The sequence below is a fragment of the Pyxicephalus adspersus genome, chromosome 8 (assembly GCF_032062135.1).
Source record: "Pyxicephalus adspersus chromosome 8, UCB_Pads_2.0, whole genome shotgun sequence".
In the NCBI taxonomy this organism is placed as follows: Eukaryota; Metazoa; Chordata; class Amphibia; order Anura; family Pyxicephalidae; genus Pyxicephalus; species Pyxicephalus adspersus.
This window is the reverse complement of record NC_092865.1, coordinates 25,918,176-25,930,721: the sequence shown is the minus strand read 5'-3', so window position 1 is coordinate 25,930,721 and position 12,546 is coordinate 25,918,176. Positions and strand designations below refer to the sequence as shown.

Sequence of the window (12,546 nt, the reverse complement as noted above, 5' to 3'; positions counted from 1 at the left end):
TAGCCTGACCCTTCTGCAAAAAAAAAAAATAATAATTTTGTTTTGTTAAAAGTTCAGTTCCACATTAGGGTGAATGTACATCCATATAATGCAGGGTTGTATGTAAAGAAAAGTTGTTGCCCCACCCACTTGGGAAAAGTGATAGTAAAAGGGAACCGCTGGATCCTTAATACTTACCTTGTCTGGGATCATCTACCAATGTTTCCTCCATCACAGCCACAATACCCTAGCTGGTGGTAGTTGGGGAACAATGAATGTATTCCCTTCTTTCATGTAACAGTTCTCTGGTATTTTTTGCTGGAACTGCCCACTCACATTTGTAGAGGTCATGTCACTACTGAGTATCGGTGGGTCAGGGGGTGCCCTTTATACCATCACTTTGCTCTAACTAGACAAAGTGACAGAGTCTTTTTAAAATCCAAGAACTGTGCTGCTCATTGATGTGTTGAAGAATACCATACATCAAACAAAACTTTGAAATGAGCAGAGCTGTCACTGCAGATATGTAAATGTCTTGACCAAAGCATTTCATGTAATCAAGCATAATTTTAATAAAAGAAGACACATCTGGAAATATATGCGTACATGTATGGTACAGACAACAAAGCATATACTGTCATGTACAGTTAACCTTCTGCCATGAATTACAAATTTAAATAAGCTTTCAAGTGAAATTGTAACAGAAGCATGGTGTATCATAACTCCATTAAAACTTCTTCTTTAAAAATCAAGGTAGCCGAGCCAACATTATTGCTACGGGTATTTTCTTCTTTTCAATCTGTTCGCTGTAATCAGACCCATTTTCCTGTCTTCATAAAATACCTTGCACATAATCTGTGAACACTGTTGAAAGTCCAGCTGTTTCAAATTCTCTTTGTAATTCACTGACCGATGGATATACCTTCACTTCAAATGTGGAGAGTCTGAAATGAAAGGGGAATGCAATATGAAAAATACTTTAGGCAAAATGGTTTTTCTTTTTTTTTTGGAGATGAGTAACAACTAGCGTTTCTTTTACTTGAAAGCTTATGTAAATTTGCATCAATTTTGTTTGAAGTCTAGTCACCTGTAAATACTTACCTTCATCCTGGAGTGACTGGCAAGGTGCAGCCTTTACAGTTAAAAAATGCCTCTTAATGCAGAGGTGTGCCATGATACTACCGTATTTATTCCTATAGATGCGCCATTTACAACCATCCCACAGAATACAGCTCAGCAATAGTAATGAACAAGTTCATGGCCATGCACACATCAGGAAAGGGACCTGGCATGGATGTTTTTGCTGCAATGGTTGAGCGGCACTGGCAGGGACTTCATAATGCACATCTGCCCCATGACACCATGAGGATGAGCTGTATCACCTTAAAAATACTCATCAAATCACAGACCTGTATCTAAAGGTCCTCAAATGATTTCTTACCTTCTTGCATACACTGTGATACACACTATGTGTTGCACAATTGTTTTTTACCTACACACGTATGTCCTGAGGGTACTCATGTTTATGAGAATGGGACTACATTTTTTTTGCTTTTTATGTATTTTAACAACCAAAACTTTATGGCCCTGAATTTAGAAGTGTTCATAGCTGAGGTTTTCCAAGTTCACATAAGTTGGCAAGATCCTTCTTCCATTTAGCCATCCTAAATGCTTCTCACCTAGTGGTGATCATTATCATCTGGGATGAGTAATCTTGAATTTCCTAAGGGAACGTCTGACATAAGTACAGCATTTCTCCAATGTTGTTGTTTAGCGATTTGCTATAGAGGATCGTTAAAAAGATTAGTTGGGGGGGGGGGGCACTAAAAGTATTAGTGATGTTCAATTAGTAGGATAAATTACCTCTTCTGTTCCTCTGGTAATTTAACTTCACATAAAACGCTGATCATTTTCTCTTTACATTTTTTTCCACTGGAGTCCACATCCACTTTACAGCTTTTCTGGAGGACCATATACTCCTGTAGGACAGACCACAAGCATATAAAGAACTTCTAAAAGTTCAACAGAGCACAGACTCAATAAGTCTAGGTATGTATAGGTAATGGGTTCATCAGACATTCAATTTTTATGTAAAACTGCCCCAAATCTGACACCCTTCCCTGCCATGAATTTCTCCACAATGCCTGCAGCTACACAGATGAATAAGGGCTTCTTTAGAATTTGAATATCCTTTAATTATTATTATCCAATATTTATATAGCGCCAGCATATTACGAGGCACTTTATAAAGTCCATAGTCATTTCACTAGCTGTCCTTGAAAGGGGCTCACACCGTAATGTCCCACCATAGTCATATGTCATTAACACAATCTAGGTTCAATTGGGGGGAGGTCAACCTAACTGCATGTGTTTTGAATGTCAGATGAAACCCACACAAACAAAGGGAAATCCTGCAAACTCCATGCAGATAGTGCATTGAGATTCTGATTCTTTGTTCAGCCTTTGGTAATGGAGAAAAAGAGCTTTACAACTCACCCGAATACTACTCCTGCCTCCTTGCAAAAGAATAAGAATTATTTTGCCCATGAACATCAGTTTTCCAGTCAAGTTCAAATCAGCAGTCCATTTTTCTACTGTTTTGATATATCTGTCCTTTGCTCTCATATGATCTAAATGTAAAAGCAGTGTCCAGGTCCCCTCGTCAGTCACGGTGTCCGCTGACAGAGGGTGGATTTCATCCGAAATGGAATCCCCGATTAGAGTGTTAAGATTCTGTTGCGCCCACAGGACCAGGTCATGTATCATCGGCTCTGAAAGATGCTGGCTGGCTTGGCCAAGTAATTTGTCTCGGAGCTCTTTACACTGCATCCTGGTAAGTTCTTCTGAGCTGACAGATACATTTGGAAGGCTGGATGGATATGTAACTGGCAGATCAAATATGAGTCGTAGACGAATTTCTGATTCTGTTAGCCGCTGCACGCTTGTCTGAATCATTACTGTTATTCCACTCTCTGCAAAACATGGAAACTCAATCAACCACAATGCGATATCCTGACAGCAATAAATCAGAGGAAAATTACATTTTCGAATAGCTCTTCAAGTCATTCGTCTTGTTCTAAGGACTTCAAGAATCAAATGTTAATGGACAGTTCAGAGTTACAGGAACACCACCATAAAAATAGGGGAAAATGGAGTGGAGAAGTAGTGTATTTTTATGTTACTAAGAGGATTTTAACATCTGTTGTATTTAAAGCTCATCTCCAGACAAATATAAATCCACTGCCACCTACCACCACCACTTTCTAACCATTTTTTTCTTTTCTCTTTTTACTCTAGAAGCAAAACATACCTAAGTTCACTGTTTAGCTTTGAGTGTGCAGAACCATTAATCTCAGACTGCAGATGTTCTTGAACTGGCCATTTGCCAACATTCCCTTACCCTGACATCAGAAGTAGACAAATGTAGACTTTTCTGGATCCTGAGAGGGGGCATCACCTGACTTTGAGTGCAATACATAAATGTATATATTAATGTTAATAATTGACAAATTCTTGAAAATGTCAAACTCAAATGATATATTGATGTTGGAACTTCTGCACTCCTATCTTCAATACTCTTCTTTACTCTATGGGATTCTTTGATTACACTGAATGGTTCAGGAACCCTACAAAAGTGACACCTTCAGGGAAGCCTACCATAGTCCTTAGTCATTTTCAGCTGTTGTACCTATTGTTTCAGCTGCATTTTTATACTCTTTGCATATCCTTTATCTTATCCTCGTTTTTAGTTATTATCTATTTGCCTTACAAACTATTCTTCATGATTCTTTAAAGCAGTGGTCCCCAACCAGTGCTCTGTGAACCACTGGTGGTCCGTGTAAAAATTTTGGTGGTCTGCCCCTCTGGCGCTGCACTCCCCAGTAGGGTCAGGAAGACTCAGGCCAGAGACACAGACCATGTCCCCTCAGACCTGTGATAGGAGAATGGGTGTGTTCTGGCATCATGACTTCACTATGGAGGAGGTTTCTTCCCCTTTGAGTGAAAAATGGCTCCCCGCACATTTAGTGGTCCGTAGGTCTAAAAAGGTTAGCGACCACTTCTTTAAAGATATTTCACCACCCACCTACTATTTAGGATTCTCTAATGACATCTGCTCCGCCTGCTTCTTTATAACCACTTTACGCTGTACTATACCAATTGCATAGTAGATCAGTTATTGGTGAAGTGTATATAATGGCAACTATATAAGTTCTGTAATGTCACCTTTTTAGAGGAGATATTTTCTTGCTTTGGAAAGGTGTTTGAAACAAAAATAGAAGGCAGATCTCCTTCACAGAACAGTATGAGAAAATATGATAGGTGTCTAACCTTTTCATAGTTTTTGGCTAAGGGGAAAAAATAAATTGTAATGTAATTCCCCTGCTGTAGACGAAGATTCACCCTTTAACCACTATTTATGAAATAAAAGTATCCTCTCTCTTTCACAGTCCATAGCTTATGTTATATCCAGTACCTTTGTGCTGATGACCTATGTGACAAGCATTCATGCTCTATAGAGATAGTTCAGACATTTCTATACAGAACACTGTTTGCACATTACAAACCTATGTTTGCCCTGGCACTTCATTTATCCTTAAACTCTGTAAAGAACATAGGCAGGAATATGTCTCAAAGCAATGACGTACAATGACAGTGGTGTATTAATAGGCGTCACAAATGAGACTGGGTCTTACCAGGGGGGCCCCCTGTAAAAACTCTGCACTTGGGCCCACAGACCTGTAGCTACATTTGTTACCAATCCTGTTTAATGAGGACCTCCCTGTACCAGATAAGCTTATGTATAACATTGCACAACTACTATTATGCTACTGGGTATAACACATGTGACATACATGATATCGAGTGTGCAGATTCGAAAAATGAACTTAGAATTTGCCTATCACGTACAGATTTTAGGTTATAGGTGTGCTATAGTTGTTCAAATAGTCGGTAATTGGGTAATGTATTTTTACATGGGAATATTATAACAGTTGCAGCTACCACTTTGCCTGCTGCCACCTCAGCTGAAACACGCCCCCTGGTGGCATGCATGTTCCAGCAGCGGCTGGGCATGTCTGGTCAAGTCAGTGAGCTGACGTCAGAAATAGGCATATAAGGCCATTATATTGGATAGTACAGCTAGGCCATAGTGAGTCTGTTTTGAGCTAAAGAAGAGTAGGCGCAGCTGTGTTAGTAAACCGGACACTTTTTGTTACTTTTGTGGCCAATGTACACCATGATCAAAGCAAGAACCTAACCAAGAGGGTGAGATTTGCTTACAAGTATTATTTTGGATGTGGTATTGGGCATCAGGATAAAAGCTGGGCACCTCATATCTGCTGTCAGGTGTGTTACATTGGCCTAACACAATGGTTGAATAGAAAAAGGAATAAAATTGCTGGGTTTTCGAAGAAGACTAAGTCAAAAATCATCTATCCTGATTGTGAATCTGCTCTGAAGCGAAAGCCACATGGTGTAGAGAATCCAGTGCCAGTCCCTCCTACATCTGTTACTGACAAAGACATGTCGGATGAGGAACAGGTAGATGATGTTGATTTTAATAAATGTTATGAACCCCAATTTGAAGAGGGTAAGCCACATTTTTATACGCCAATCAGATTTAGATGATCTAGTAAGGGACCTGTCTTTATCAAAAGAGAAGTCTGAACTGTTAGACTCCAAGTGCGCAGGTTATTATAAGCTGAAAAACGACATTTGCTTCTGAACCGATGTGAGTGTTCTGATGATGGAGTTAGGTTGCGATTACATACCAGAGCAGTGGAGATTGTTCTCAGACTCGAGCAATGCAAGTTTTAAAGCTGTATTGCTCCTACTTGGCCTGCAATTGGGATATATGAAATATATGTGCTTTCTGTGCCTGTGGAACAGTCGTGATGACAGCAACCATTACAAAGTGAAAGAATGGCCACCCAGACCTGAACCCACTGTTGGCCAGTACAACGTGAAGCATAAATCACTCATACTTGGGATTGGCATCAAAATCACTCTGCTGCTTGGGATTTATTTGGGCTAGTTGCACAAAACTTTCTGAGCGACCAGCAAGCTGAAAACCATGCTGAACTCATGAACAACATGCTAACTGCATACCATCAACTTTGCTGCCGAATGTAACTTAAAATGTATTTCTTACATTCCCATCTGGACTTCTTCCCACAAAATTTGGGTGATGTGAGTGATGAACAAGAGGAGAGGTTCCATCAGGACATTTCTGTTATGGAAACAAGATATCAAGGCCGGTGCAACCCCAGCATGATGGGCGACTACTGCTGGTTTCTGCAAGGGGAGACAGCGGAGGGCCGCAAACGCGAAAGCAAGTGCCTGAAACACTTCTGAAGTTTACTTGTGTGTTGAACAAGGACTCAGGTGAATTATGTGTTATTGTCTATGTAGTTGCAATAATAAACTAAGTTTAGTAATGTCATGGAATTATGAGTCAAACGTTAGTTATGTATAGAGATTACATAGCAACTGCGGGACGAAAGAATGTAGCTAATGGCGTCTCTACGCGTAACTAACTTAAGATCCTAACGGCCTTAGCAGAATCGGACTTCAGATTTGGATTCAGCGACATTGATTTAGTATAGGACACAAGACCAAGTAGCAGAAAATATTTATTTTGTTATTCAGTTATTATTTGATTCAGTTAATATTTTGTGATGCAGTGTAATAAGAGTTCAGAAAGACTGATGAGTGAAGCTGGGATTTCATGAGCTGCAGCTTGACTGATGTTCTGAGAACATTAGGTCCCCATCTAACACACAATCTAATAAAGCGGGGTAACCTGGTGTACTCAGTATGAAGGATAAAAGTTTTGAGCAGGCAAGATATGTTCTTACTTATAAATTTAGATGCAAATTATAATTATTGTGTACTTGTAATTCATATACCATTATATTAAATGGGGCAATTGTTGCACTGACCATTCATTTGAATAGGTTGCTTACTGCATGGCAGTGCACAAAAGGAAGTTGCTTTCAGAATAAATGGCACCCCAGTGCAGCAACATTTGTCATAAGTGATTTTGTGCGGCACTGTGTAAATTTGGCTTTAATTGATGTGTATGGTAAGAACTTTCCTTTTAGCCCAATAAAAAATTATATATATTTTTTTTACAGGCACCATTGTTGTCAGTTTGAATACAAATAATTACATAAACAATGTGTCCCTTGTTATTATTGACAAATGTAACTTTCTGTTATAAAAAAGATGTTTTGTATTGTTTTTAAACAAAACTTGAATCTTTGTAGTTGTAATTTAAACAAAAAACAAAATATTAAAGCACTTCAAGTATGCTTGCTTGTGTGCAGGACAGGCTTGTTGGTGGAGACTTGCAGAAGAAATCATTTGCTAAACACAGCTGAGGTTCTGGGTGATCTTAAGAGCTGAGCTGATCTGTAACCTCTACATTATAATATACACATAGAATCCCTGATCTAATGGCAGCATGCAGAAACATACTGGGGTGTATAGTAATCTACAGGGGGTTAAAATGACTTTTCCTTGGTAGGATGAAATGACAGCTTCTCTTACCAGCTCACAAAGAACCTTCCGACGTGCCACTCATCAGAACCAACCCTAAAATTCCATCCTTCCAAGTATTGGGGATAAGATGTGAAGAAGGGGCAACAACATCACCCTGGTGCATGCTGGGACACAAAGCCTTCATTGGGTAGTCATATGTGGACACTGGTGGGGGGGGGTTGTGATGTCACAGCACAGCAGCAAGCTGCCAAAAATTCAGCATGCGCAACTTTTGTTCCATAATGCAGCAATGCTTTGAACAGGCAGCCCTATTGCAATGTACATTGACAAGCAAAAAGAGACAGTGTCTCTTTAAACTATTACTTGGATCTAGAAACTATATATTATTATTATTATTCATAGATATGTATAAAAATATATATTTTTTTTTTTTTGCAGAATTAAGCCTGCACATACTGCACAGCACAAGGAAGCCTTTGTTTTAATCTGACAGTTTGTGTTGAGGATTAAAACGATCCATAATGACAAATCAATAGGTTTATCTAGTCTCTCAGTCATTCACCTGAACGTGAAAGAACTTCAAATTCCCCCGGCTCACAGTATATGGCTGACAGCACAGAGATCTCCTCCTGTACAGCCTCAGCCATGTCTATGCTCCATGCACAGCCCGATCAACACAGCCATGCTTCCTATCTAGGATCAACTTCCCCTTCCGTTGTATTACCACCGGCTGTCCACTGGGTGGCAGAGCGTTTCTGAAAACAGCTGCATTTCCGCTAACAACCACAAGGTGTCGCCAACGGTCCTTCCATAAAATCAATGCATTTATATTGCTTTGTCTACACATCTTGCTGATTATTATCAGATTAATATTATTATTATTATGCAGTATTTATATAGCGTTAACATATTACGCAGCACTGTACAAAGCCCATAGTTATATCACTAGCTGTCCCTACAATTTAATTTCCTTACCATAGTCAAATGTCATAAATACAGTCTAAGGTCAATTTTTGCAAGTCAGACAATTACCTAACTCCATGTTTTGGGAATGTGGGAGGAAACACAGGGAGATGCTGCAAACTCCATGCAGATAGTGTCCTGGCTGACATTCGAACCTGGGGCCTAAAGATAATGTGAATGAAATGAATGATAGATTGTAGTAGCCAATATGTCTGGGGAAGATTACACAAGTGATTTCAGGTTGGTTTTTTTAAAAACATTTACACAGGCAGTGTTTTGTGGTGTGCTTTCACTTTTTTTCATGCTCCATGAAGGAAAAAGGATAGGGGGTATTGGGCCTAAATAATCCTGAAAAATTCCAGACAGCTGTTTGGATATTAGCCTCTATGGACAATTTACACAAAGCAAAAATCATTTGTCATGGACCATGCATGACTGCACAATGCCCCAGGTACCAACAGTACCATCTGCATGGAATCATCATGAGATTAACATGGAAATAAAAAGCTATGATTCTTTATAGATGCAACCAATTGTTTTCCACTAGGGAAATTTTGGTGAATGTCAGATTTACTGCTTTATAAATAGGCCCCAAAGTGTGTTTGTTGTGTGTAGCAAATGTAAGTTTTTCCAAACTGTATTAAAAATCAACAACTGGAAAACAAATAGTTGTTATAGGCAGCAAGAAGTGCTTGTTAACTTGGAGTATAGGTAGGGCTGGGTAAGTACTTGTCCCTGGGGTTAGGCGAGGGCTGGGTAAGGGCTTGTCCCTAGGGTTAGGCTGGGGCTGGGTAAGCTCTTGTCCCTAGGGTTAGGGTAGGCCTGGATAAGCAATTGTCCCTAGGGTTAGACTAGGCCTGGGTAAGCTCTTGTCCCTGGGGTTAGACTAGGCCTGGGTAAGCTCTTGTCCCTAGGGTTAGGCTAGGGCTGGATAAGCAATTGTCCCTAGGGTTAGACTAGGGCTGGGTAAGCTCTTGTCCTTAGGGTTAGGCTAGGACTGGGTAAGCTCTTGTCCCTAGGGTTAGGCTAGGGAGATTGTTTTTTTTATCACACAATTTTCCTGAAAGCATTCAATTACATACTTAAGTATTGCGTACATCCAGGGCAATTTTTTATGAAAATGAGATAATGCTTTAATTTTTTTATGAATTGGTATATTTCCTAATGAAGCAATTATTGTATGTTTATCTCAGAAGACTTCTTATCTTGATGTCGTCACTATACACCACAGAATGATACAAATGATGACAGGAGTATGTAACACACACAAATCCCATGAGCAAGCACAGCTAAAACTCAGCAAATTCATAAGATTTAGGCTTCATACATATGCACGCACCATTTTTTTAAGGTACCACTGTTCCACTGTTAATATTTAGCCAATCGAATGGCAGCAACGCAATGGATTTAGGCATGTGGACAATTTCAAAACTAGCTGGTGAAATACAAACTCAACTTCAGAATGGGTAAGAACATTAATTTAGGTTAGTTTGATAATGGAATTGAAGGCATCAACTGGCATCATTGAATGAAATCTGGAGAGTATTTGGGATGTTTCTCGATCTGTGGGCTGTGGTCTCCGCTCGTCTTCTCCCTTGTACCTGCCTCTGCATTGGGCGACAAAGTGTATCCTTTGTGTTGTCGATTTTGTTGGTAGGTACTTTGGTGAGAGGTTGTGGTATTGATGCTTTATGTACCTAAAATGAAAATGACATGATACATTTTCTTTGTACTATATTATAGTGCTGAGGTATTAACTTGTATTTACCCATATCCCTGAAAAAGTGGACTCTGCGAAACACATTGATTAAAGGACAACCTCAGCATATGTATTATACTGCTTAGATGCTCTTTTTATAATAGGAAAAATAATCTTTTATTTATATTTTTATTGAAGTAAATTGTAATAAAATGTTTAATTTTTTTGAAAAATAACTGTCTTAAAAGTCCCATCTTGTTTGTCACCTTCCTGTCCTTCAAGATAGTTTGGCTATTAGGGATGTTGGCAGTATTTAAAGGGAAATATGGGATCTTACAATATGAAATATTAACCACTCATTTTAACTATGGTTTGCAGAACAGCATTTCTGAACTCACAACACATGAACCTTAAAGTAGATGAGCTACAGCAGCAGAAAAGTACACTGGGTGCCACTTCTATAGGCTAAAAAGAAGGCACCCGAGGCTACAATTTGGACGGGCTAACCAAAACTGGGGAAAAAAAAACTTTGCTGGGACTGACAAGTTTTAATTATTGCTGAGACATTCGGATGTTAGAGTCAGAATTTGGCATCACAAACATGGATCCATCCTACCTTGTAACAATGGTTCAGGATGGTGGTGACGCTGTAATAGTGTATGGGACATTGTCATTGTCAAACTTTGGCCCCTTAGTGCCAGCTGATCTTTGTTTAAACACCACAGTCCACCTCAGTATTATTGCTGACCACCTTCATCCATTTATGACCACATGGCACCCATTTTCAGATGACTACTTCCATCAGCATAGCTCTCCTCAGCCCATTTTTGAGAGGCGGGCCGCCTACCTGCTGTGATTATTCCACCCGGCACATTTTCAGCACACCGGAGAGGCTGCTTTGCTCGCTCCGTTCTCCGCTGATAGCCGATTAGAGCCGGGCGGATTGAGGAGAGCATAGCACAGCTACGAGGAGATTGGGAGACAGGCTGTCCCTTCCGTATCCCTTAGCTGTGCCAAATCTTTTGTTAAAAAAAAAAAAACACATTGTGTAAACAATGTCTCCGCCCAGTGGGCATGTGTAAGGATGTCATCAGAGCAGTGTGTGTATAAATGCTGCATGTCACATTCCTCAGCCGTACAGCTCTGTGTATAAACCCTCATATCCCCTAAACTGTATGTCATAATAATTTGAAATTTTCAGGGTGCACAGGGAACACTTATAGTTAGCACCATTCACAATTTCAGCACCCCAGCTTTTTCAAATTTCATGATATGGGGATCAGAATTGTAAAATCATGTGAAAATACAACATTGGGGTTGGAGTATTAAAAGCATGTGCACGGGGGGTGTAGGAAACTGGGAAACTGAAAGTGTGTGGAGAACATCTGTGGATAACACCCCCTAAAGTTTTATCATAATGGCATCATTAGAACATAAAAAAACTCTGCCCATCAATACGAAATTGGGGGTTTAGGTACTGGTAGGGTAAGTCATGGGTACCAGGTCAGCATGTTTTGATGGGCAGAGTTTATGTAATGATGCCATGGTGATGAAAGTTTGGGGGGTGTTAGCCACAAGTGTCCCCAACTTGTAATAATGATTCTGTTTATCGGCACCTCTCTGTTCTAGAGAAATTAGGGTTTAAGGTAGGGAAGCAGACAGTTTGATGGGCAGAGGTTTTACATTCTAATGATGCCATGCTAATGAAATTTTAGGGGTTTATACATCTGTTCCCCACTTGCACCTACATTTTCAGTTTCCTACACCTCCCCATTCCGGATAAATTGGGATTCAAAGAACAGAAGCAGAAGGGGCAGCATAGTATCACAATTATAATTTGGTAAAAAGGTAGGTAAAATATTTAGGGGCCCCACTTCAATGCTTCTTGCTATGTAAGTGGCCCCAGGGGTCCTTAATTTGCATTTTCAATTTTGAGCTCTTATTTAGTTCTTATAAAACAGCAACCCAAATCTTCAATTTCCACAAGTTTTTAAACTCGTGATCCCCAATATTTTGAAATTCTTGAAATTAAAAAAAAAAAAAAAAAATGTTGGTTATTAGTAGCTTTGACAGTCCCCTGTGTACCCTAAAAATTTTAGGTAATTACAACCAACAATTTAGGAGATTGAACACAATGAGTTGTTAGGCTGCAGAATCTGCCAAGCAGACTTTACACACACAGCTATCATACAGAGGGTGGATAAATTTTACAGGAAGTTTTTGTAAGTGATGAGAGAAGGGCACTGTCTGTCCTCCCCCATCTGCGATCACATGCATGATGCTCTTTGTGTTATCTAGGTATAGCGCTAGGAGGTGACACCTTAAGGTAGACACCTTAACGAATTCTCACTGGCAGTAAGGTTGCATTTACCCCTCACTTTCCTTGTGCCAGGAACCACTGC

The 12,546-nt window shown here is 39.7% G+C and overlaps 1 protein-coding gene across 2 annotated transcripts; it reads right to left on the bottom strand.

Moving 5' to 3' along the window:
* Positions 1–526: 526 nt before the first annotated feature.
* Positions 527–8,203, bottom strand: RWDD3 (RWD domain containing 3). Of its 2 annotated transcripts, none has more exons than XM_072419837.1 (4): positions 8,045–8,203; positions 2,476–2,951; positions 1,843–1,958; positions 527–923 (listed from the first exon to the last, which is right to left on the bottom strand). In XM_072419837.1, exons 1-4 carry the CDS (start codon positions 8,127–8,129, stop codon positions 812–814), a joined length of 789 nt encoding a protein of 262 aa, XP_072275938.1. In that variant the 5' UTR covers positions 8,130–8,203; the 3' UTR covers positions 527–811. The 2 variants fall into 2 exon arrangements, with proteins under 2 accessions (XP_072275938.1, XP_072275939.1); XM_072419838.1 differs by lacking the exon at positions 8,045–8,203 and adding an exon at positions 3,290–8,005.
* Between the last annotated feature and the right edge of the window lie 4,343 nt (positions 8,204–12,546).

Coding starts and splice junctions, on each gene's coding strand:
- RWDD3 (XM_072419837.1), bottom strand. CDS start 8,129: ATGGCTGAGGCTGTACAGGAGGAGATCTCTGTGCTGTCAGCCATATAC. Junction 2,952..8,044: donor TGAAGTTCTTTCACGTTCAG/GTGAATGACTGA, acceptor CATGTTTTGCAG/AGAGTGGAATAACAGTAATG. Junction 924..1,842: donor TTACCAGAGGAACAGAAGAG/GTAATTTATCCT, acceptor CTTTCATTTCAG/ACTCTCCACATTTGAAGTGA.